General features: G+C 39.0%; 1 protein-coding gene across 2 annotated transcripts in view; it reads right to left on the bottom strand.

Annotated features, from left to right (window-relative positions):
• LOC138195287 (SLIT-ROBO Rho GTPase-activating protein 3-like) overlaps nucleotides 1-26,493 on the bottom strand; it is a 31,430-nt gene extending 4,937 nt beyond the window's left edge. Inside the window, exons 1-17 of one of the 2 annotated variants that reach the window (XM_069144585.1) lie at nucleotides 25,981-26,493; nucleotides 19,229-19,424; nucleotides 14,863-15,025; nucleotides 13,113-13,175; nucleotides 9,991-10,182; nucleotides 9,529-9,657; nucleotides 9,186-9,407; nucleotides 8,957-9,058; nucleotides 6,594-6,791; nucleotides 6,384-6,468; nucleotides 5,023-5,050; nucleotides 3,848-3,950; nucleotides 2,505-2,565; nucleotides 1,243-1,320; nucleotides 777-911; nucleotides 570-675; nucleotides 265-492 (exon numbers count right to left, since the gene is read on the bottom strand). In XM_069144585.1, coding sequence (XP_069000686.1) covers nucleotides 265-492; nucleotides 570-675; nucleotides 777-911; nucleotides 1,243-1,320; nucleotides 2,505-2,565; nucleotides 3,848-3,950; nucleotides 5,023-5,050; nucleotides 6,384-6,468; nucleotides 6,594-6,791; nucleotides 8,957-9,058; nucleotides 9,186-9,407; nucleotides 9,529-9,657; nucleotides 9,991-10,182; nucleotides 13,113-13,175; nucleotides 14,863-15,025; nucleotides 19,229-19,424; nucleotides 25,981-26,047 — 2,156 coding nt within the window. In that variant the 5' untranslated portion in view covers nucleotides 26,048-26,493. Of the gene's footprint in view, nucleotides 1-264; nucleotides 493-569; nucleotides 676-776; nucleotides 912-1,242; nucleotides 1,321-2,504; nucleotides 2,566-2,925; nucleotides 2,957-3,847; nucleotides 3,951-5,022; nucleotides 5,051-6,383; nucleotides 6,469-6,593; nucleotides 6,792-8,956; nucleotides 9,059-9,185; nucleotides 9,408-9,528; nucleotides 9,658-9,990; nucleotides 10,183-13,112; nucleotides 13,176-14,862; nucleotides 15,026-19,228; nucleotides 19,425-25,980 lie in introns of both variants that reach the window. The other variant, XM_069144576.1, reaches the window with a different exon arrangement.
• Nucleotides 26,494-27,244: the final 751 nt, after the last annotated feature.

Here is a 27,244-nt window from a genome sequence, read left to right as displayed (position 1 = left end):
TTACGGCAGTGTTGCAGCATCTTTGTCTAAAACAGGCTGATTATGTTATTTTACCCAGTTTTATTACTCTGACTGCACTTTCTACTTTAAAGGAAGATATTTCAGTATTGGGAAATGTGCAGAGACGTATTCAAATTGGCTTAGACTTAAAATCAGGATACGCAGGTGGAAAAGATGACACATTTTTCCATTGTTAAGTTTTTAACAACTGGGAAAAACTGTAATACTGTATGGCAGATTTTGGACCCCTTTCCTTGTACTTACCAGTACTCCTCCCCTCCAGCCATGCATTTCTCATACACAGGTCCTTCCAACTCTCGCTGGGTCGGGAAGATGACCTCATGGTGGATAATAATTGTCTTAATGACCTCATTAACATGCACTTGGCAGGCCACAGGATCTTGGTCATCTGGTATGGGCATCAGTGTGGGACCAAAGCAAATAGCGAGGTTGTAAGGGTCCATCATGTTCTCGTCGCTGTACTGGGAAAGACTTTTTGCAAAGGCAGAAGCCGTAAGTATCACTGTATTAATGTTGCACAGTTAAAATGTTGTGGTGGCAAAACTTACTGATTTAGAAATGCGAACAGGTATCTCATGACGATGATGACAGGCCGCTGAAGAGTCACAATTATCTGCTGAAGGTGATGAGCTCTTTCTGCACCAGAGTCAAGCTCTGAAAAAATAAAAGAAGAAAGAATTAGTGGGACATTCATGGAGAGCTACACTAAATAAAAGCCTTACATATTTCATAGGTTTTCCTGGAATGTGACTCACTGGTCGTGGATATGATGTCGAGGAAACGCTCTTTAGGGAGCAGCGGGTTTTCCAGGCCCCGGAAGTAGAGCTTAAGAACGCCTGCCACGGAGTTGATGTCATGATCGGTCTGATCATCCACCAGTGGATCCTCTCCTGTAGATGGAACATTCTTTTAATCCACTCATTATTCATTCACTGTAATCCCTTTAATGTAACATGGCACTGAAGCAGTTTTGTACGTGCATTTCAAATTGGGGCGTTAATATAAACATTGAGAGAGTAGTTTTATTTCCTCATTTACTGTTACTCCAGGATGCAAATCTCATGTATTGTGCATTAAATGGTTTACATGTCCCTTAAAGGGTTACATGCGAGGCTCGTTATTTGCACTTTAGAGTCCTCTGAGAGAAACTGTAGTTTTTCAGGTGGTCAAAAGCAATTTAAAATCAATCAAGAGAAGATGGCCGGGTGACCTGGGACTAACCTCTTTCAAATGCATTTTTAATATCATTGACTTCGACCTGGGATCCTGGAACTCGAAATATACCTTGCTGCTGAAGACCTGTGGAGAAAAAAATAAATAAATAAACATTACGATCAATACAAACGATGCATCCATTTAAAAATACATCAGATGTCTTGTTGAATGGCTCTGCACATGTACATCGAACAAATGGTAAGTAGCACTTATAGTCGAGAGGATTGAAGCACAAACAAATCTGAAAACAGAATATAACCCAATAACTGCATTGTGTGAATATGGGTGTGTTTATCGTGTGAGACTGGAATGAAAGGACTAGAACAGTCTACCATAGCAAAAAAAAAAAAAAAAAAAAAAAATCTATTAAGGGATTAAAAATGCAACCTGTTTTAGGGCTTTATTAATAATTACTTGTTGAGACATCTTGTTAATTAGTTGTTTTTCTGGTCCTTTTATGTAAATTAACATATTCGTTTTTAGTCAAAATCACAGTGGTGCTTTTGTTACAATATCCACAAGTGGGCCTTTATTATTAATAAAGACAGTTCTAAATGATTTTTTTTATTTATCATAAAAGGGAATAAAAGACAGTGTTGGTTATGTTTCTGTGGAAACCACACAATCACACAGCCCCCGCGGACTCCACCATAAAAATAAAGTCTATTAAAACAAGTTGATTTTTTCACAGAACAACTACGAGTTTCCTCTCGAGGGAAACCATTCAACCAGCCGGTTTCTGTAATGAATGTACCTCAACTTTAACTATGTGTGTGGCTTTTGGTTGAATTAACATGTGGCTAATTATTTAAAAAGAAAATACGTATGGAAAAATTTACACTTAAATCCATGAATATTATAATGTAACTTAATTGGTCAAATAAATGAATCATACAGAAGTTTATATTTCACCTCAGTAATCCACATGTGTCTGTGCAAAATGTCTCAGTCACTGTGAGCCAATTGTATCATCTCACATTTATGTCTGACCTTTGGAGGTTCCCATCCCATTTCCCCACCGACAGCCAAAACAGGTATAAACTAAAAACACCAAAACTAACTGTATAGCTTTGTAATATTCTGGGTTACTCTTCTATAAACTGTTAGAAATGCCAAAGGCATAACATGGAACAGGACGCACTGAAGAAACAAGAAAATTACACTTATTAGACTGAAATTGACCAATTAACAACCAATGACAACATGTAGGATATGATTAACTGAAAAAACTGCTCACTTTACAAGACATAAACACAATCGAAACATACCATACAGATTGATGTATCGAATGCAGCTCTCAACCACCGCTGGTATCGGCTGCCCTGAATCCTACAGGCAGAATCCATTTATTATTATTGGAAGCACATAAACGGGCAATAATAGAAAACAAATAGTCATGCCTGCAATGTGTTATCATCAGACGGTAACAGAGGCAGACCCTCAAACTAATTAACTTCAAAACGTTGAAAGGACATTGTTGACCACTTAATGCTGATAACTGATAAAATAACTGATAATAAGTGCACAGAACCACAATATGCAGAACATAGTCGTGTTAGTGTTTGCAGCACCATATATGGCTATAACTACAGTATTTTCACAGGAATGGCAACAGGACAGAGGCACAGAAATGTTGGTTAGCATACTGAACACAGCGTGATGATCCCGCCCTGCTATAAGACAGAGTACCTGACTCCTGGCACGGACATTCCGTCTTCCCCTGGGCAGAGAGCAGTAAGGCACGGAGACAGAGGAAGAGAAGCAACAACAACCACAACAGGTTAGTGAGAGAGACAGATTTTGAGAGAATAGCCAAAGCATCAGTGCCTGCCTGGTGGGGCGTGAGACTTGAGGACGTGGCTTGGAGGCGGAGAGGGTGGGAGGGAAGGTGCTACCCGAGAGGATGGGGGATACATACATTTTTCAGCCAAAAAGAGCTGCTTGACATGGAGGGAGATACTAAATTCAAGGCTGAATTTAAATTAATGAGATTTGAATTACTACCAATTATTTCCTCAATTAATCGATTCAATATTTTCTCTGTAATTTTTTTTTTAAACAGATTAAATAATCAGTAATCTAAAATCTTAAGACATTCTGATTATTATCATACAAGAAAAATCAAAAAGGTTGCAAATCCTCACAAGCCAGTACCTGGAATAAGAGAACATTTTTTGCTGGAAAAATTGTGACCCATTGACGCATTGTTTCAGCTCTATTCTACTGTTGGTGTATTCCCTCCTTGATTGAGCATTAGAGTGGAGGTGGCCATGTGTTTATTTGCAAAGCCTGACATGGGCTGGTGCATGGCCAACTGACATACATGAAAACAAATTTAATTCGGTGTCTGGAGGCTAGGGGCTCACAAGAAAACCTCGCACGCACCAGTGCTTTTGAAGTTAAACCATCGCCACAACATGCTTGACCAGCTTTCACCTCATCCTATACTTTCTAAACTGTGAAGACAAGGCGCTGAGCAAGAGGAAAGTCAGTGCATGAGTGAGACAAATGTTTGGGTAAAGGAGTGGTCACAGGCAAAGAAAACCCCCAAAGGACTGCTAGCGAGACAGCTGAGCTCATGGAGAGACAAAGGGCACAGATGGGCTGATACCTGAATGAAGGACTCCATATTGCCGTTAAACAGCTTACGGTTAAAAATGGAGCGAGGCCTAGACTTCCGCATTCTCTGGGGTTTAGGGGGAAGAGTGGGGGGCCTGGGGAAATGGTGGGGGTTGTAGTACATGGTATGAATAACATCAAAATACTGATATTTTTACTTTTCTTTAAGAAAGGGGTTTTGTTGTTAGGTCTTTACCACAGTAATTTGCACCTCCAATAAACACAATATTTAAAACATAAAATCAAAGTTTTATAATTTCATAATTTGGGTAATTACACTCTTACACTTTACTTTTTGCAGAGAGTTAATTGAAAAGATTGATACCGTTCTTATGTCTGTATGGTAAATATTAAGCCACAGCAATGAATGAGTTAGCTTAGCACAAGGACTGGAAAACAGGAAGAAATGGCTCGAAAATAAGAGGCTGGTTTTCAAAAATTGTAACGTTTCATCTTTTTGTTTCATCTGTGTGAAAACCAAAGTGAAAAGCACATTGTGGTTTTACTAACGGTTTGATGCTAATTGTTTCCCTGTGCTTCTGAACTTTATGCGAACCTAGGCTAAGCTAACGGGCCGTTTTTTTGGGCCTTCAAATTTACAATAATGAAAGTGGTTTCAATCTTCTCATTTAACATTTGGCCAGAAAACATACATTTTTCCCAAAATGTAAAAAAAAAAACTATTCCAATGAACTAAACTTTAGATGAAACTGTTCTTGCACACTTCATCAAAGTCAGTCATATCGACGACAAGGAGTTATCTCACACAATATTCAATACATATTTGACTACATTTAATGAAATGAGGCACAGATCAAAAATGACAAACCCTTGTATTCAATTAGTCATGAGCCTGCCTTGTCAATATTTGTTCATTTTCTGCTCACTGAATTGTTTATCTTTTAACAAATGCAGGACATTACTCATCTCACTGGCATTTCATTTCTTAGTCCTTACATGTTTTTATAGATTAAAGGAAGGAAGAACAACTCTGAGCACTGCCTTCTCTAATTTGGATCCAATACACTGTATATCAAATAAGAGCGATGTTGAGACTAAACTGCTATTCCCACATCGTGATCTCATTTATGACACATTAAGAGACACAGGAAGGATTTTACACACCATCGCCTATTTTATTCACACCTTTATCACTGGACATCTTACCTTGTTGTTCCATATTCAGCCCTCTCCCCTAAAAGGAAAAAGTGGAGAGAAAGAGACCAAATTAGTATACGCTAGTTTTACAATCACAGGAGTTAGTCGTACGGTTGAGTGCTGACTGACTATACAAGGCTGGCAGATGGAGACGGAAAGGGGTGTTATGAGAAAACAGACATCTATTCAGCCAGCCTGAATGGGGTGAGCGCCATGGCTGCATTTGACTCTTCGCCAAGCAGCGGTCATTCAGCGGTCGCCCTAGAAACAGCACAAGAGCCCCAGAAGGGGCTACTTTCTCTGCAAAGTAAAAATGTATCCAGGGGCAACAAGAGTGGGAGGCTGTGAGAGCTGATTTGTACAGTGTGGTGATTTCTTGATATCTGCACCACACTAGTGCACACTCGCGAATCGCTGTACGCAAACAAATTAAGGCCGGACTTTAATCAGCCAATCAGAAATATTTATATAAGGATCACGTCCTTCAAGTGTAAAGCAGCTTCCAGCACAATCCTTCTCTATGTTAAACACACATAGTTCCAGCCTTAAAGCAGACGCGAGCGTGAGTTTGAAGTAGAAACATGACGACATCAAACATACAATTGTCTTCTCTCTTATGGTTGAGTTTAATGGATATTAAATATCGGATTTATGAGCAAAGAATGGCAAGAAAAATCCTTTTGAGTGCAGTACTACGAGTCCAAGGATTTTGTACAATCTTTTCAATGTATGACCTGCTTATGAGTCCAAAACATTTCAAGCTGTCAGGAGAAAGACAACCTCAGTAGAGCATAACAGTTTGGCATTCAATTTTGATATATTTCAAATTATCAAATTTTCATAATGAACAAGTGTTTTAAATCAAAATCAATCAAATGTCAGCATATGCATTGCTGTATATCCATACAAGTTGTACCATTATCTTCATGTGATTCATGATCCTGAGAGTGAAAGTTACACACAGATCAATATTTAACCAAAAGAACATATCTAAAATACTCAGAGGTAGCAACATATTTAGTGTTTTGGTTAGCCAGTGATGCTGCTATATGTCCAATTGTCAAGTTGTCAAATGAATGACATTGAATGATATAATTTTGTGTTCCAGAAAGCAAGGAGAAGGTTTCAAAATTGAAGAATATTAGGCCTATTCCTTTTTGTTGAAAACAAATTTGACATAAATACTTAAAAACCTCCCCGCCAAATTAATCAGTCAATTAGAGTATGAAACGCAGTTATTCTCATCTTGAAATGATACTAATATACTGCACAGATGTTTTCCTGTTATTGGTAATTTAGTAGTTACCCACATAATACTGCATTTTACACCACACGAATGCTCAGTACAACAATGTTTTAATAAGTCTCACCTTCTCCTAGTGTCTGTTTCAGAAGGTCATGCTTGGCCTGCAATTTCACAATGAGATTGCTGCCATTCAAGTACTCCTTGTATTTCTGCAGATGACATAGATGAAAAGACAAATAGTGCCAGGGTTATTTCTAGTTATACCGTATGCTATACTATGTTCATGTGCACCATGCTGCAGTGCCTTTGCAGCCTGCTTTGTCTGAGAACTCACAGTGAAGTAGAAGCCCTCAGTCTCTTGATGATTTGCTCGCCTCTTAGCGATGTTTGCTTTGCTCATATAGGAGTCAGAGGAAGCCGATTTGACCGACTCTGTGGATTGGCTGTGCTGGAAGGCCTCAGAAACATCAAAGTCCTCCACAGTAAGCATGTCCTGGAGGGTCTGCATGGTGGCGTCAAGAGTCTTCCTCACCTGACACAGCATACAAACATGTGACTACAATATCTTTGTCATATATATATATATATGAAATGCATAAAGAAAAAAGGCAGGAAGTTGGTACTCCTAATGTGTATATTCCCAAATGCATCTTCTCAGTGTCACAAACAAGCTATGGTGTAAACAAGGCAGCACAGTCTAGGACTAAACTGCTGCAGGCCGTTTGCACAGCAGTTTGATTGACACACCGTAAACAACAGAGTAATTAGCTTCCTAGCATGATGCATCGTGACATGAAAGATTAACTATATTTTTCCATGTGAGGAAGACAGGGAGGGAGTGTGCATTTCCATATTCATAACAGACAAACACTGACAAATATACACACCATCGTGACCTTTAAAGAGATCTGTGTGTGTGCGTGTGTGTGCGTGTGTGTCACAGTGGCCTTGGTGACTCCTGGCCCCCAGTGGAGGCAGGAGACTGGATGAGAGACGACCCCATAGATCAATGTCAGATTAAAGACGAATGTAAATGCTGGATGACTGGTTGTTTGTTGTTGCATGCCAGTGTGGAAGAAGTGAGTGTTGGCAGCCAATCCTAGTTTAAAATACAGCACCGCCAAAAGAAGTATGAAAATGCCTCAGGTGCTGAGGCAAGCAAGAGAAATACCAGTACTTTGATGAGTAATATAAATTGATCATTAATCATCACTTAATATGGCAGAGATGTTTTGCCAGTTGGATGGCTCTAAAAGAGAAGAGTATTTCTTCTTTTTTTTGTCTATTTGTGTTCCACCTTTCCTAAGGAAATAGTTCAACATATTGGGAAATACATGTTTGCAGGGAGCTAAAAAAGAAGATATATACCCCTTTTTATGTCTGCACTGTTAGTATAAAGATACCACCAGCGGGTAGTTAGCTTAGCTTAGCTGGAAACAAAGGAATAGCTGGCCTGACTTTGGCCAAAACTTAAGAGAATCTGCCTATTATCAAATTTAAAATTCACAAATTAACAAATTTTATCTTTGTTGTTTAATTTGTACAAAAATTGAGCGGCAAACATGATAACTTGTGGTTTTATATGTGGTAATGTGCAGACTATTGCTCACAGCTTCAGTCTTCTTTGCTGTGCTTGTAGTCTGGAAACTCTGTTCACATGAACGTTTGCTTAGCCACTCTGAAGGGCAGACCTATCAGCGCATATGGTGGTCATTTCTGATTGGTTAGAGCTGCTCCAATAGCTGTAAAATTCACCCCAGATCTACATCAAGTTGGATGGAATGACTGGAAACGATTCGCTAACGAGCACAGCCAGACCCATATATTCACACTGGGAATTTGGGTTTGGGAACACCAGGCTAGAAGGTCACCAACTGCAGGCCAAAAAGTGCATGTATAACTTCAAATTCAAATTTTTACATTGTGTTTTTTGTAAGAATTAAACAAACAAGATACTGATGAGCTTTAGATGTTCTTGCAGAAGTATGATGATACCTTTAGACAGAGCCATGCTGGGTGCCAAACTAAGCAAACAGGTTTCTGACTATAGCTTCAGATTTAATGGCAAGAGTGGTAGAGAGGACAACTCTGTAAAAAACTAATGTTGAACTATTCCAATAAAGTAGTTACATTTTGGATAATAAGCTCACCTCACATCAATAAAGGCTCTTTCTCAAAGGCCTCGGAGCCTTTTAACATTGAGTCATTTTATAGACTGTTCTACAGTAGCAGATAAGCATCTTGAACACATTTTCCTCTTCTGCCATGTCTGGGCACACTTGATTGATGGCTTGAATGATAACAAGTTAATTTCCTGGCACAGCTTTTTTGCAATAATTTAACTGATAGGCAATCGTCTCTGCATTTTCATATTTTACTCAGCAAGACTGTCATATTACCATATTACTAAACAGCTTATAGGGTTCCAGGTCTTATGTTTTCATCAATCCATGCTAAACCAATTAGTTATTTTTTTTCCATTATTATGTCTGTTCACTTTTGTGGATGAAGCTGAGAAATAAAGTTCTTTTTATCTTTGTTTTGCAAAATTATTCTTTTCACCTGATCACCAATACAGCATAAAATCTTAGTCCTGCGTTAACTTCCAGCTGTAGTTTCCCACAAACACGGCATCTCTTTGAAAAACGACATTGGTCTGCTTCAACCTTTAAGGTTCGTGTGCACAGGATCGCTCACCTCTTCATTTTCTATCTTCAGTGTGGCCAAACGAGACTGCAGCTGGTGGTGGCGCATCAAGAGCTCTGTCTGGACAGGCTGCTGTGCGCTGACCTGACACACCTGGAATTAAGAAAGAAAGGGATGTTTACCAGGCTCATTTAACACAGAGGACAGCCAATCTGATGAGAACTACATCGGTCCTACAAACAAACCATTCTTACATCCCTCTCCCTCTCTGTTGGCTCACCTCATCCCCCATGTGTGGCTGATAGTCGAAGCGTGCTGGAGGACAAAATATCTGGCTGTGTGTGTCCATAAACTTTAGCTTGTCTCCTCTGACGTCCATGGCATCCACTGTTCCTTCCAGTAAGTCCAGACCTTCATGGCGAGAAGTTTCCAGACTATATTCTGCTGACAGGTAAGTTCTCATTGTGCGTGCCAGGCTTGCATGGTACCCTAAATCACAACACTGAGGACAAGAAGTAAAACATATCGTAAAAGATCTGCAACTGGGACTGCAAATAAAGCACTGGGACAAATAGGTAGTTCTTCTATATTTGCATTTTTGGCTCTGACCGGATTTAACTTACATCTATCATGTCTGAAACATCGTGGATGTAGTACTTGGCCACCAGGGCATTGGTAGCTGCCAGATTGAGTAGATAGTCATTCCGCGCCTTTGTGCATTTCAGCTTGTTTTCAGAGTACTTGGCTTGTCTCTGGGGAGAAAGAGGAAGAGAGTGTCCCATCAATGCAGGATGTACGATGGCTTCCTAATATACTCAAAGAGAGCATGTAGTAACATTAAACTGATTGTATCTTATATAATGTTATATAAAATGTATTAAACACTCAGCACAATGTACAGATCAGCTGCTTGTAACAATATTTCCAAATCTTCCAAATCATTTCTGCACACAGAAAATGGTTAAATCCCAACATTTCATTACAAATGCATTTACAGAATATTTGTACTTGAGTGTAGATACATTGCCGATAATGGACATCACCATACATTCTCATCATGTATCGGCATGTCACCCAAAGCTAACCTTCTCCTTCATTTTCTCCATCTTCTTCACAGAACTTCGTCGATGTGGACGTTCATCATGACCATAGCGCAGCAGGTGGGCACTGATGTCGTTAGCCTTGCCAATGTGCTTCTCTTCCTGTTTCTCTGCCTCCTTCAGTTTGCTCTCAGCACTGAGACTCTCAGTATGGTACATGTGGTACGTCTTCATCACCTGTGAGAACGTACAGCAAATGTTGAGACTCCACGCAGTATGAAGGACGTCACAGTGCAACTGGCAAATGTAGTTGAAATGGATTTTGACTGTGATGATCATCATAATATGGACACCAGCGGAAGGAAGGATGATATTGCCGATATGTACATTCATTTTAAACTTAGCCTTTTGATATTAATATCTATCAGAATGCAGCTCACACATTTCAAATCACATGCTGCAATATTATATTAATTTCTGCCACATTTAACTGCATGGTCATGTTTCATTTCAAAATACTTGTTTTGTTCCTCAAAGGTCAGTTTTAGTTAAGATAGTCAGGGGACTTTTTCAGAAAGCTCCGCAGTGAACCTCTATATATTCTGACAATAATTATAGAGCTGAGGTTAAAGACACTTTGCAATCGATTCTTGTCTTTTTGACAAAAAGGTGTGAAGCAGACACAAATGGAAAAAGGTACAATGTTTTTAATAATTGGTGTATAAAAGATTGTCAGTTTTTCTCCAATTTACTCAAAATGAGTTTAATGTAGGTATATGGTTTACTGTGTTGTTAGGTATATTTTCAGGTTATTAATTCAATAACCACAGGATCATGATTTGATTAAGTAAAGATCTAAGTATGTTATATATGAACCCATGTGACCCCAGAATACTTTTGTTCATCACACGTTTAAACATCAGGGAGAGCAACTTACTAATCGTGCTCATGGGAGCGACCGTTTTAGTTGATTTGGAAGTGTTGTTCTGGGTGTGTCTGTCTGCATTGTTGTGTTTAAGTGTCATGACCGCACCGTAGCAGGATGAATAAAATGTCAGAAATGTAAAGAACCAACCGTTTGTTACTTCTCCAAAAACAATCTACAATTCCACAGACTCTTTTTGCATGGTGTTATTAAAGAGACCACATATAAATGTTTAACTGGTAACGCAGAATCAACAGCACAATTACACAACATCTGCTTCTCCATCACCGATTCTCAAGTTCTGGTTTCCTAGCAACCCCAACTAAAATGGACGTACAAAGGAGAGATCGATCAGCAGGGAAGGAAGAAGGTTACAAAGTGACAGTGAGCAACCTTCTCTGCTACACATGCAACAAGAAACTACTTGATTGTAACAAAAAGCCAGCAGCCGATCAACATCATCCTGGCAAAAAAATAAAATAAATTAAACACACACCTTGTGTTTAAACTATATAACTTTCTCGATCCCATAGTTGAACACACTCCTGCTGTGTGTGGGAGCTGCAGACTGGCTTTTAATAATGCATGAATCAGGGAGGGGAAAAATCAATACCAGTATAGCTGTAATGTTGATGTGCTGTATAAGGTTACACATGAGAATATTTCTCTTATTTCATGTTAGTAGTTCTGCTGCTAATCTATTTGGGATTTGCTGCACATTCATTTGTCTCAAACAACATTGTACAGTGAGTGAGTTATCAACAGTCACTGAAACTGTGGTGAGTCATCATGCTTTAGGAACAAGATTATGTTTTCTTTTGTTTCTATTTTATCTCTTTAATGAGTTAAATTCTATTTATGTAAATATATGTTGATTTGCAAAACTCAGCAAAAGATTTTATTAACACTGAGCTGCTTTCTGTTTGTCTTCACTCCAGGTTCTTCACAAAAGGTATCCAATTAAAACATCACTTAAAAACGTCATGGAGACGGACAAACTTTGGTGCAATTATTATTTGAGGTCATAATCAGTTTAGCAGGACAATAATGAATGAAGTATTAACCAAAAGGCCCAACCTTGCCCAAGATTTCAAAAATGACCTTTGATAGCCTACAGTATTTATCCAACCACTACAATATGCAAGGCCAATGATTAAAAGTACAAGTTGCCAAGCTAAGAGTTTCACAATTAGCAAGAAATTTAATTATAATCATTGAATGGAAGTGCTGAGTACCCTAAAATAAGCATTTAGGACAAGTGTTTTGGTCTAGTCCATCGTATTCTGCAATCATTAGAAAATGAAAACTACCACAAACCTATTAGAGTATGTAGGTGTGACTCAGCTTTTTTGGAATGGGACATTTTTAAAGACCTATAAACCCTAAATCTAAAACTGCTCAATTAAATTGCTGTTACAGCCGTTAAAGTCAATTTTGAAATGAATGTGGAATATTAAGTTTCACAACCTTTTCTTTTCCTGTTTGACTAAAAGCACTGATATTGTTGCCTCACCATTGATCTGTTCAGTTTGAGCAGCTTTTAAATTGTTGAAATTGGTATGGTAACTTCATACATGTTCTGAGTTATACCTCTTTTTTCATTTTAGCTGTTCAATAATAGGTAAAGATCACAATATCACAGAGCAATAAGCCACAGAAGACAACACCCTGTTGTTGATTGTCATTTTCTTCAGACAATGAAGATGCAGCAGCCCTGACTGATGTTTTCTGTCTGCACCACCAAACATGCCACATCTGTGTGTTTAGAGTCATGTATGTTGCACATGTACCATATGTATGATGTTTCAATCCACAAAGCATGACCACTGTTACCATAACATTAGCTGATAATCAGCCGCTCATGATTGCCGTGAGCACAGTGCACCTCTGCAGTACAGACTGCTGAGTCTGCTTGAAGCACAGCTTGGGGCAAGAACACTCTCTCCTTCAAATGATGGAGAAAATCACAGTGGGAGGAAGAATGTAAATTTTCTCGTTTCACGACCTCAGGATAAGGAAGAAATGACCTGATACAGGCTGCTCTGCTGATAAGGCATATCTGTTGTGTGCAGTGTCAGGCCAGCTGCTTCACAGGTTACAGGTTCAGTCTGAAAAAAGCCTGGCTTTAGAATCGACATGCCACAGGCAGCCTACACAGGGAAAAGGCAAAACAAGCAGCATGGTACAGACAAAAAAAATAAATGCTACATGAGAATGGACAATGGTATTTGTTTAAACTCACAGTGTAGAGTTCATTGGTGACTTTCACTAACTCTTCATGCATCTGCACCCCAATGTCTTTACTCTGTAAAAGAGACAAACAGGTGACAATCTTGTAGGTGAAAATTATACCAGACTCAAAGGACAAATGAAGACATGTATTAAAAACATCTGAGACTTAGAACTGGGTTATTTAACAGAATTGCTTCCGCACATGTGAGAAACTTGAAGGCTCTATGCCAGTTGTATTTTGTATGTGAGGGATGTCAGCAGGCGTTGAAAAGCTGTCATTACTCTGCACCAGAAAAGATCTAATATGATGCCCAAAGTGCACATGCAGACAAAAATAGAGCAGTGCAGTAACTGCAGAACATTTCCCATAGAGTAGAGTCACAGTTTCAGCTCAGTTACAGGGGATAAGAGCCTGTGATGAATTGGACATGTCCCACAATAGTGCTTATAGCCCAAGAGGGGGAATGGCGCCAGTGGAGAATGACTCTGAAAATCCTGTAGAGGGGATATAGAGCGACGCTTAGTCCAATCAATCCTGCTTTTTGTCACCTCTCAGGGACCAGTTGTCAAAACAGCAACCTTGCATTTTCACACGTGACAAGAATTAAACTTCAGCACATTCAGTACATTTAAAACTTTGTTTTAACAAATGCCAGCATTGAATCATTCCCTTCCCCACATGTGTAACGTATTAACATCGACACTGCACTGCACTGCAGCTGAACCAGGATACCAGAACATAACAGGATTACTGTTTTAGAGAACTTTGTTACAATCTGAGCTAAGTTTGTGCAAAGGGAGTTTGTTTTCTGCAGGCAGCTATTAGTCCTTTTCCTTGGGCTAGCCGCGAGCCATCCCATACTCATCAAGGCTCCCATCGTGACAGTGCAGAGCCCCCTAGAGGGCAAAAATTACTATAGACTCCTGCTACTGTCGAATAATACTGATCTAAAATCCCCATATGGTTTGTTCATCACAGCTACTTTCATACTCTCATACGTACCATACATCAAGTATAAGCCTCATGAGATATGACAGTATTACTAATAAAACACTTTTACACAAATTTATTCTATGATGATCACATTTTGGATAAAAGGAAGAAGTGACATCCAGTCAAGTTACTGAATGAGACATAGTTAAAATGTGGGCAACACGAGTGATGAGAAGTAAATAGTCCAAATATTTAAGTAGGGCGAAAACAGCATGATATTTAGAATGACAAAACATATAATGAACAGAGATTAGAAAGAGAAACAAAAGCTCTCACTAACTATGTTAAGCTTCAGTGTAGTCACTTGTTACCCTTCCAATAACCAACGTCTACTGTAAGTGGTGCAAATCTAGGCAGTCCCCAAGACTGATGACCCTAATGGCCAAGCTATTGTATGAAATTGCTGGAAAAAAAAATTGCATGCAGAAAGAGTATGATAATTAGAGTACAAATTTAAAAATATTGGTCACATTAAGAGACAATGACATGGTTAATGTAATTATATTAGTCAAAATTGTCTGAGATTAGTCTTCAAAAGCAATATATTGTATGAGGACCACATTGCATGAAATATATTGAATATCCTGACACTCCTATGTCCTTAAACACATTCATTTAAACATATTTTTACATATTACTGTTGGCGTGGCGTCAAGTTCCCAGCTGTACGTATCAGTCATGCAATTTGATCAGACGAGTTCTGTGACTGTGTGTGTTAGTAACGGTCAGGCTTACGTGCCCTCATCCACTTAATTCTGATTCTGACCTTTTTGAAAAGTCTGATGACATCCTCGCCCACGTGCGCCAAACGGACAATGACGTTGTTGTTGTAGATGTCGCTGAGAGTGGCGTGGTCTCTGCTCTCCCGTCGGGTCTGGTCCAGCACCAAATACCAGCAGTTCACAGTGGACAGGAGATTTTGGTCTTTTCTGAAAACAGAAAGGCAAAGACTTTGTCAGGATGTAAATAGGGCAAATAGTGAATAAAGTTAGAAACAAACAATACTGAATAATTTTATTTCAAATACCCGAACGTAGGCTGGCAAATTTATATTATCTGCGTCACAAAACAAAAAAAGAGTAGCCAAAGTCCTACACATACCAAATGACACACGGATGATTCAACTCTTATCAAAATACTTTGTACTTGCGTGCTGGCAGGTATAATGTGTGCTTACTTGAATAAGGATAAATACTTTCTTACTGCAGACATCTTCCACTCTACCATTTGGTGCCAGCTCTGGGGCTTTACATATTAGTGGAGTCAGAAGAAAAAGGAGGCAGCTGCACATACCCACTCACTGACACGCACACAGAAGGCGTCCTGACTGCCTCCCTTCTCAAAAAGACATGTGAGTTCAATTATCCTCACACCAAAGAGTTTGTCTTTTTCTTTCTGTCTTGAGAGAACATTTTTGTGTTTTTCTGACCTATAACAATTGTGACTGCTGTATTGTATTACCTTTTTAATAAGCAGCGTGCTAAAAAAAAAGTTGTTATTAGTCGATACCTGAATGATGCAAGGAATTAAACCAAATCAAAGTTCATCTATCCAAAAATGATTTGTTAAAGGAGATAAGTGAAGTCAAGACAAAGGATTTTAACAGTGTGTGTCTGTTGATAGGTAAGAGGACATTCAAAAGGGATTTTGAACCGACTTAGCTATCATTGCTGATGTCTACCCATGAGGAGTTTTTTTTTTTATTTTTTTTTTTTTTTTTTTTTTTTAATCATATCACATAATCAAGTAGCTGTGGACTGAGTAAGTACCTCTTTTAGTGAGAACAATCAGGCTGTTTTCATCTACCTCATAACTAAATTTATCTTTATGGCTACCCTAAACCACCAGCACCAAACTACAAAAAGGTGATTTAAACAACCATGAGTGAATGAATGATGACCTCAGTGAAGTATCAGCAATCTGCCAGACAATGTACAATGTACAATGATACTGCAAGTTTTCACACCACAAATGACCGCAGAAATGTCCTGATTTAATAAAACAATGAAACATAAAATCCACAGAGGGTCTTTAAGGAAGCACTGACACACATGACCAATGACAAATAATAACAAAATATTTTCATATTAAAATTGATTTATAATCTTACTGAAGATTCTGGTTTCTACAATACAAACTGTACAGAAACCACTCTAATGAATGTCGTTGATCATTTAATAAAGCTCATAAAATGTGCGTAGATCTACAAATATTTTGCACCTTTCTACCAGACATTATACAGTTTCTCTGGACGAGTCTATAAACTTCTCTGCTGTTATATCCCAGCTCCCTTATTACTGTTTATTGCCATCACCTGGTTGATTAAAACACAATCCTGGTTTAGCACTTCCTTCTGTGGGTGAAATAATATGTAAGCATTAAAAATAATACTCTTCTTAAAACCTGTCTGGATAAATTATTGTCAATACAATTCTGTTCTGCTCAATTATTCAAAATGATAGAAATTTGTTTTGTTGGACTCTCCATCTGATGAAATCCTGATGCACTGTAACATTTCAGTTATTTTTGTCTCTAATATCAGTTTTGAAGATCATACTGAGAGAGTAGTCTTGACTTGTTTTCTCTCAACTACTTCAAAACTTTGATCATTTCTGTCCTTGGAGAATTGTATTTATGCTGTCACTTTTTTTTGAAGTGAATTATGGCTGTTTTTTCCAGCTTGGTGGAGCTCACGCTCATCCTCAGGGTTCTGCACTAAAACAAAGAACAAATTTAGTATGGGCTCCATTTTAGTTGCCTCAGTGTATCCTCAAAATAATGCTGCATTTTAATCAGAAACTGAGCTGCATTAATTTTTTTTTTAACTCTAACTTTCATTGATATGTTTCAGAAGTTAAAACCACATTTAGTCTGTCTGTATATGAATATATATGAATAATATATGTCATTTTTACTGTCTTTATCAAAGGTATGAATGCCAAATTGGGAATTTCTCAGTATTGTTCAAGTTTAGTGTTATATAAAATTGAGTAATACAGTTGAGTTTGTGGCTAATTTTGTCCCTCTGTCTGATTGAATAATGTTGGAAAAGGCAGCACAACCTGTGCTGAGTTAAAAGAGTTGTGCTCTTGTAATGCGTAAAGTAATCCAGAGTGCCGGGTATCAGCGTCTTCTTTTTGCTTCTTCTTTCATCCCTTAGCTCTTTGAAAAAAACATGAACAAGCTACCCTTATAGGCCCTCCTTTCAAGTAGAGCAGGTGTTTGATCCTGGACATGGGATGCTATCAACCTGACCGTAAATGTTTGGCTGTTGGCTGCTCTTGAATAAGGATAAGACTGCAGTATTCAGGACACAAAGGAGTCGATGTAGAACAGTTCATGGAAGATGAGAGAAGGAGGTTTTATACCTGACAGCCTACAAAAAGTACAACAACACTTGTTTCATGACAAGGCCTCTGCATCAGGAGAACGCAGCACTCAGCTGAAATAGAGATTACTGACAATTCAAACACAAACCGCCTCTATTAAGTATTGGCAATGTTCTCTTATTTTTTCAGCAGCAATTTTACCATAGGAGGTTTAACAAATGTTCCCTGACAATCTCCTGAGAGCCTCTTTATTCAATCTGACACTAGAAATTCAAATCTGAAAGGATCAACGATAACAAAAACAGGGCATTGAGGTTTTGCTTTTGAAAAAAGAAGAAGAAATTAAACGAAAGTAAGAGCGCAGAGCCAGTTGTGAAACTCCAGAAAAAAAAGACCACAAGGTATTATTAATGACAGAGACTTAGTCATTCCACTGTAATCTACAAATATGAAATTAGCTTTTGACGGACAAATATAATGATCACTTTCATGTGACGGGCGAGAATCTGGGACAGTGGGGTGGAGAGACAAATCATGCAATGTGAGCTCTTTTTTGCGGGGGTCTCCCTTTGAGGGAAGGCTCCATTTATCAATGTCCCAGTGACGGCAGCTCTCCGACATGATTACGCCTCATGTCCAATCGGTCGGAGAGACTGAAAGAGAGACGGAAAGACCTCTTCTGAATAAACCAACGCGTTTGCTACGCTTGACTGACACAGCCAGGTCATGTGAATGGGTGTACAACTGCCTATGAATCTATTACACAGTTTGTAATGTAGTAGTACTTTATGACAAATGTCTAATTTCCAACGTTGCTAATTCAATACCAGTATAGATATATTTCAACTTAACAATCTACATTAACTTAAAGTCAAAGTATACTTGCCTGTTCAGAACTTTCGACCTCTAATTTTTGATCTATTTTGGTTTTATTATTTTTAGAATATTTATTGTATCAGTCTCGAACAGTTTTATTGATACATTTGTACTGTCTTATTATCAGCTTTTCAGTCATCTGTAAAGTACCAATCTCTACGAAAGGAACGCCACAAATAAAGTTTGATTGATTTATTGATCTGGCAGCCTAAATTGATCCATTTCCAAGCTAAATAGCAAACTTTTGTGATTTGAAGTGACTTTATTCTCGCTCATTCCTATTAGTTATAGTTATTCATAGATTTATATGTATGGTAAGGGATTCTAATCATCCACGTGTACGCGGGCAGAAAATACAATTAGAATACAATCTAAAAGTCAGAGTGTGCTGCAGGCTGGTGTGGGCAACTCAGAGGCAGCTCCTCAACATGCTGCAGGGTATGTTTGTTTCATGACCACTGATCTCAAACACTAACAGTCAAAACAATCTGAGTCAATCTGAGTAAGGCTGCTCCTATTGTTTGTTTCTTCAGACTCACAAATGAGGCTCAGATTTATTTTCTTTGTCCATTGAGAAAAGAGGAGTATTTGGGTAGCGGTCTAGGTTGAAGTTGTGTGAGAATGGAAATGAAATGACAGCCACAGAGAAAAGACAGGGGGCTGGATAAAGAGTCTGACCTAGTTGGGGGAAACACAGCAGCCTGAGGCCACAAGCTTCCTTGGCCCTGGCTTCATTTCAGGTCATTTCTTCTGCTTCCATTCCTCCTCTCCTTTTTGCTGTTTATCCCTACCCTCTTTTTTGTCTGTCTCAGTTTTCATCTGTCTGTGCAGCACCAGTGATCAGTATGAAATATGCGAGTGTTGTTCATCAGTCAGAGACATTTGATACGGACGTTGCACTGCTTAACAGAGTCTGGCGGGACTCACTTGAAGTGCTGGTGCTCTCTGGAGGTGCGGATCTTGGCGGAGTAGCGCTCGGCCAGTTTGTCCAGACCTCTGGAGAACTCCAGCTGGAGCTCGGCCTTCCGGCGGAAGAACTCCTGCAGGTCCTGCAGCAGCTGCAGCCGGGACTCGGACTGCTGCTCCAGACAACGGAACTGCTCCACCAGTTGGTTACGGATCTCTGCACATAAAAAGGGAGAGGTTCTTCAGAATAAATAGAGCTTCTCTGTGGGCGTGGGCTTACATGCTGGGGCCTCACTTCTGCTTGCCAAACAGTGCTGCAGGTCAGCAATAAACCTACAATCTTTCAGCAGTGGACTGAGCAAAGCATGTAAATCCAAATACGTGAGGATACAGACAAGCCGGCACACGCACTAATAAAAGAACAAAGTCATCATAATTGGATAAGAACTGGATGTCAAAGTGCATTTTGTCAGTTGTCTGTATGCCTATGTGTTTATGTGTGTAGTGGGAGGCAGGGCGTGTGGGGGTGTCTAAATGCTTGGGTAGCGCACGTGCATGTGAGATGCATGTCTGATGATTGCAGCAGACAGCACGGAAAATATAAAATAGGTCAGCTTCTCAAAATGCATTGTGCTGAGCGAGCCTTCAGACAAGTTGGTCTGGAAAAAAACTAAACAAATTGCAACATTCTTTAGATTACAAGATTACTGTGGTTTCTGTGTCAGAGGTCTGGAAAACTGCTGCTGCTGCTGTGTGACGCTGACGAAAATTATGTTTTGGTCAAAATTCTAAAAATTTCAGTTGATGTAGTATTTAAAAACATGAAATGCAGAAACTTGTAGAAAAACTAATCTCTACTCATCACAATTAAAGGCTTTAATATTAGTAGCCCCCTTAAGTTATTTTATGGTGTTCACCAGTCAATGTCCAGAATACATTCAGAATACATTACTGTCCTGTTCTTAAAGTTAATTAATTAGTAAACTTTTATTTTATGATTTCCTAAAAACCCTTTGACATTTTTTTTTAAAATGACAACAATTAAATCACTACAAACTCCAGCCTGCATGAACAGTCTCTATTGGTGGTTCAGTTGGCTGTTCTTAAACACATCTGGGATTTCAGGTCAGATCAGATCTGGGAAAACATCCAATAAACTAATAACAACCATTTTACAGTCTTACAGTAACACTAGATAGGGATACAAATCACACTCCATGTCATCTATATACAGTTTATTGCAAAGCTGTCATAAATCAAGTGGCTAAGAGGTTGCTGAATGTGAACCATATATCATGTCAGAGCCTTGGACTTGGAGTGGTATGGTATATTTGGAATATCTTGGTATTCCAAATGCACAGAGATTCTTATAGAAATAATCAAACTGACACTGAACTGTTATATGTTACTCCAACATTCTGTTGGTGACACTATCAGTTTAAATGATGGAAATGATTTTACCTCAGCATACTTTTGCAGAAAGCCAGTAAACAACCATTTTAACTTTGTGACCAGCCTTCTCCAATTCTACAACAGATCACACAGAGTTAGTTTAGCATACACCGTGCTAAACTAAACTCCACATCTGTGGATTATACATACTCATACTGAAGCACACATGGGGAAAAAAACAATGCTTCGTTCTGTACAAGACAATGAGAAGCAGTTGAGCAACATTGAGATGGCTGAAGATCCCACTATGACAGACTGTTTCAACCATGCATATAATTGGTGCTCACTGAAAGGAACTCTGTATAAATTCATCAATGGAAAAGATTGACCAGTAGAAGAAAAGCCCTTTTGTTTAGTCCTAAATGCAGTTTCTGTATCTAGAATAAAAGGATTTCAAAAATGCCTCCCCCGACGTCTGCAAGTGAAAATGTGAATGAGCGAGCAAGAGTGAGCAAAACACAGTAAATGTGTCGTCCCTTGCTATCTGGAGATGTACCCCTCATGGTCCCCACAGTTGCCCAGTTGCCTGGTTACATGCCTCTGGAGGCATTTCAATGAGAGCAGGCCAGTTCCCTGTTCTGACAGTCGCAGCAGTCAGTCTGTTTAGCATAATGACCAAGGCCAAGGGCAACTTACTCTGCTTTGAAACTGCTCAACAAACAGCCTGTGATGATGAATGAGGCAGCAATCAAGTTCACAACAGACAGAACTGTAATGTACTGTGGCGCTAAAATAGACCTCTGAACAACACAATTTGTTGGCCTCTGTGACTTAAACAATATGTTAACCATACAGTGACAGAGTAAATGAGCAAACTGACAATAACATGAGCAAAACTAAATTGATTTCACTCCAGAAATTTAAATAGGGAAGCATCAAATAGACTCATGATATTTGCATTCACTCTCCTGTGAGCATGTTATTTTTAGATCTTAAACTGTTACTCGGGACTGTGCAATACTGCACTACATTCGATGAATGATTCAAGCCTTTGCATAGTAATGCATAATTACAAAGAAGCTGGCAAGGAGTTCAAGTAAATTACCAGGAAATAAGGCTAAAAAGCTAAATGCAATCTCTTTCTTTTGTATTTTTACTGATGGCACAATAGTATTGAAATAATGATTCACATGCCATACCAGGTTCTCTGCCTGGGAACGGTGAGTAGCCAAAATGAATAAAATGTTCCACACCCAAAGGCCGATGGAAATTCACTAATAGGATTTTAGACATTTGTACTGCTGTTTTTTTCCTAACCCATACATACTGACAAGATAAGGGACTTTGGTGGAAACACTGCAGCAGAATAAAATGAAGAAAAGAACTTCTCTAGTTACTCAAGTCATTGGGATATTTCACAGCAGACAGACATCACACAAAGCAGACACACACACACACACACACACACACACACACACACACACACACACACACACACACACACACACACACACACACACACACGCAGCTCAATCCACACTTGAAACATCCTTTAACATCATTCCCATTATTCTTGGATTAAAAAGACAAAACATGTCCACCCACAAGTTCAAACGCAGCATGTGTGTGGTGTCTACACTCCTGGATCTCTGACAGATCATTTATTGACATGGGATGGGAGGGGGGGATATTGGTCATTGTTGTCTTCCAGCTTTGCCAGTTAGGCTCCTGCATAGACCACTGGATATTACAAAGTGAAGAGTCATTGTCGCCACCGTAACCTGTTCAAACTAGCTTAGCACAGCTTCTGCAATGGCCAGCAGCAGTCTCTGGGGCTGTGTCTGCAGTTAGCCATGCGTGGCTAGTCACATGGTGCCTAACCCAGACTGACACGTTGACATAATTTGCTACAAATCAAGGCTGTGTTCTGTGAACGCTTGTCTTCTGAATGTAGTAACGGCTACGGTATGCCTTTATAGTCTATTTGCTTGAGTTCCCATTTCTTCATGTCTCACTCCGTAACCATATTTCTAACAAGGAAAGGCATTACTGTTTGTGCAACCTCAGGACAGGAAAATCCAGAAAGTATTGGGCAGAATCCCAAGTACTTTTCTCTTCAAATCCTGTAGCACTTGACTGTAAGCATGTATCTGTCACCGGAGCAACAAAGAGCATCTCATAAGATGTGACCAACATATTGTTTCATAATAATAATGCAGCTCTGACATTTCAAGACAGTATCAGTTTTATTATGATGGTACCCACAGAGGGGTGTGTCTGCATGCTCTCTGTGGAATGCATATCTGCAGTGAATGTGGTGGTAGCAGAAGTCCCAATAGTAAGATGCTACTTTGTTACAGTGGCATTGCCCCTATAGGATAATGAACCCTAAATTAAGATATTTCAAATTTCACAAATATCGCAATCTTTTTCATTTATGCTGTTTTCCTGATGTTCTGGGGACAGATATGCCTATAAAATCAGGTTACACAAATCCTGCAGTGCCAAACGTTTCCTTAGCAACAATAAATCTTGTAAATGTTTGGTGTTATGCCCTATTACAGCAATTTGTGCATAAGACTCCAAACAGATCAAGTTGCATTAAAGATAATGTGGCTTACAGCTACAAGTACAGTATGACGCATGAGGGGCATCCCCTCATTTAGTTGTGTTTTTGTTTCAGATTAGCTGGAAACTCAGCGACACCTCAGGCTGGTCAAATAAGAAATATATTAGTTTACAGAATCCTGGAACTCAGGAATAGTTTTGAACACAAACCATGAAATATTTAATAAATAATCTCGAAATGACGACTTGATTTTATGACACAAAGCAGTATCTTCTCTCACTGGGGGATTATTTTGTTGTCAGTGAAACTTTAAAGTTGTGAGCTCAAAACACACAAAATGTAACTGAGACCCAACTGTATGCTGAAATGTGGCACGTTGAAAAACACTGCAAAGTGCATTAGGCTGGTGCCTGATTGAACTGCTGTGCAGTCAGCAACTCAGCACTATTGGAGGCCAGTGTCAGTGTCAGAATAAAGCCCCCACAGCTCCAAACCGATCTAAACCCAGTTTGCAAATGAGCTTAAAATGTCAGCTTAAAAGCTTTTCCTGAAACTGAGATGAGAGATGGAGCTGTGATGGCTCTCTAGCCACAAAAGAGACGTGTAGACCAGAGAGAGTTTGTGAGTCCAACAAATAAACAAAGACAGTGACAAGGTAAAATTAAACCACACATCTGACTGCGAAAGGCTAATCACGCTCATCATTGCAGACACAGGCATTTGTCATTCGTACTCTTTGTACTGTATGTACAACAGCAGCGAGGTCTAAATTAAGTCTGTAAAAGTAAGATCTCACTTTCATTTCAACATACTCGCACAGATACCCTAAAGCCTACTCATGACCAACTAAAATTATTAAAGATAATCTTCATTTGGTAACACATCAATGTAAAATGTATAACTTGGTTATTAAATTAAGGTGTAGACTAAATTTAAAAGAAACTTACATAAAAAAAAAAAATAATCATAAAATATTTATAGTAATAATATAACATTTTGTGAAACGAATTTCCTTGTTAAGAGTTAAATGAATGGTTCAGTATTGCTCTCATGTACAGTAGATATGAAGCTACATACAGAAGCTCGCTTGCTTAGCTTAGCATAAAGGCTAGCAAAAAGAGGAAACTACTGGCTCCCTCAACCAAAGATGAAATGGTAAAAAAAAAAAAAAAAAAAAACTTTGCCAGTCAGCACCAACCACATGTATCTTGTTTGTTTCATCCATGGACATACAGTTGTGTGTAAAAAAAAAAAAAAAAAAAATGAAAAAAAATTTAAAAAAAATCGAGCTGGGAAACTAATCGCTATCGAGGCTACCTGCTTCCACCTCTTTCCATAACGCCAGTAAAACTAACTCTCTGCTGGCCTTGATTTATGATGTCCTCAAATGGGTTCGTGTACTTTGCACACAAGACCATCCATATACATGCTTCATTTCTTGCTTACTTGCTCAATTCTATGTTTGGTTATTTTTTTGATAAAAGGATCAATTGTGGCCTTCGCTTTCAACATTCCCTTGCATATGTCTTTTATTTGCGATTGCCATTAGTTATCCTGGTTAGACTGATGGTTATCTTCAATAACTGTTCATCTGGAAACTATTTACTTTAATAATTGATTTGTTGTTTGGTATACAGAATTCCAGAGCATAGCTTTTAATTAGGCTATACCTCTAGCACAAGATGAGATCTTTAAAAAAAAAAAAAGCTTGTTTCATTTAACCAGGAGTCCAAATCATGAATAATGTTTTATCTCATCAGACAAAGAAAAGCAGTACATATTTAGTATTTTTTTTACAAAGAAACAGACTTCAGCAGACACGATCAACATAGCTGCTCATACATTTTCCGATCAATTATTCAATCTTTTCAGCTCTACTAGGTTTAGAGTAATAATTTGTAGCACAAGGAAGCTACCCATCTGTGTGAGACTTGAATAAAACCGCACCTGAGAGAGATTAGGCACAAACGTGTTAAGCGTTGACACTGAAGTTGTCTCTAAAGGAGGAGGAGACAGCCCACCCATATACATCCTGCATCCATGCGGTACAGGAGCAGACTTACAGCATCAGTGTTCCTGATGCTCTTCTCTCTCTGGGTGGTTTACCCAGTCGCATATTTAGCGGCAGACAGTAAAATCCTTTCATGGTTCATAATTCATACAGACAGCATATATTATTTATGGACTTTATGAACTGTTGGCTGTGTGACCTTCTCAAGCATTCCCTCTTTTTCCGTATTACACCGTGTCCTATGGTGTCATGGAAATACTCCATAACGTATTGTCTTTTGAAGTGACTCAGACGATCATCACATCATTTGATGCAAATGTTTACATTTTCTGAAGACGTTGTATAATATGCTTGCCTCTCAATATCCTTTCATGAGTATCTATTGGGAAAAATGTCCAGGGTGAATTGGTGTGTTCCTTTGTTGCATTTTAAGATAATACCAGGAAAATACCGGCTGCACTTTGAAACAAATTATGAAGCACTAGTAGGATACATGGCCACACATGCAGGGATAGGCATGTTCTGGGATTGGAGTACACAGAGAAACCGGTTCAGACAACTCACATCGTAATCATTCCATCACTGAATTCAAGCAATAACCTCATCAAGTGTTAAAATGCCATGGATATACGAGACATTTTCTAAGGGAACGTTGCAAATAAATGACTCATCTACAACTATAGGCTACAATCCGTCCCACCCCAAAACTGAAAGCCATAAAAAAAAAAGCTTGTGGTAAAGTTACGCAATAGTGCCTTCACACAGTGAATAACAATACGGCCAGGCCTGCACGTTACCAACCTTTCACTTGGGTCTCATATTCGGCAATAATCTCTTTGTCCTTCTTGACTTTCGCCTGAGATGACATTTTGGGGGGGACGGATTGTGCAATCCTCGGGCAAGAATTAGTGTCTCGGTGGCCACAATGCAGCGTTCGCCCGTCTGCAGTCCTCTCCAGATAGTTGAGCAACAATCAGATGTGAATCATCGCCCGCCTGACACAACTTCGGAGATTAAACGCACTTGAGGTTCGGCGATGTTGCTGCGTTGCGTCCAAGGCGACGTCGATCTAAAAGTGCATAATGATCTCCGTCTCCGACCACTCCTCTTCACCAGTACTCTTCAGTGAATCGCACAACAATTCCCGTTTGATGTACATTTCACAAAGCCTCGAGTAATCTCAGGAAGGAGCAGCTATGGCAGCCCCAGTGATAATAGCACTGGGCTCCTTCTGCACAACACTATCCTGCCTGCCTTTTTTTTTTTTTTCTCTCTCCTTCTCTCTGCAAGTTCAATGCTGCTGCAGAAAAGGCTGAATGGATGTGAAAGTCAATGTGAGACTCCTCCCCCAAACCCCTCCCCCCCACTTTTCTTTTCATGGATGATTTGAGATTCTTCTGTGTGGACTGAAACGAAAACCTTTGCCAATAACAGATATGTTGACTACAGTCCGCAGCTGCAGGGATACAGGAATAGTATGCGGGTATAATTAGAATATGATTGCTCTGTTTCATTATCATCAGCAGCAGAATGCAAACTCAAGCTCACTGCAGAGCACAGGAGTAGTGGGGTAATGTGTACTGAATATATATTTAAGGATGCTTAAAATAATTGCGTGATATAGGTTATGATGCCGATGAATAAAGTCATGTCATCCCGAATACTATATGTACATGCATTTTATAGTATTTTACTATACAGCTTGAAACAAATAATTTCGTGTTTGTAGGATCTTAAAGGTATGTCTATCGTGCAAATATAGTGAATTATGATTTCTCATATTTATGAGAAAATTACTGCATGATCTTTTCCTTATAAGATCTCCAATTATTTGCAATAACGGGTACTTCTGCAATGCAGGAATTGTACCTCCATTAAGTTAGGGGATTCACAAGAGACAGATGTATATAAAAAAAAAATTTTAAAAAGTGGTAAAAATTGATAGTGCAGAAGCTGAGATTTCCTGAAAAAATAGTACATTTCCCATCATATAACATTGTCTTTCCCAGCCTGGTTAATGCCTCTGTATTGTCTAACTGTGTTGCCCCAGTTTATGGCTCAATGT

The sequence above is a fragment of the Embiotoca jacksoni genome, unplaced genomic scaffold, assembly GCF_022577435.1.
Source record: "Embiotoca jacksoni isolate LCO1_2020_lvr unplaced genomic scaffold, fEmbJac1.0.p SCAF_1, whole genome shotgun sequence".
Classification (NCBI taxonomy): Eukaryota; Metazoa; Chordata; class Actinopteri; family Embiotocidae; genus Embiotoca; species Embiotoca jacksoni.
Note: the sequence above shows the minus strand (reverse complement) of the source record. Positions and strands in the feature narration are given on the sequence as shown.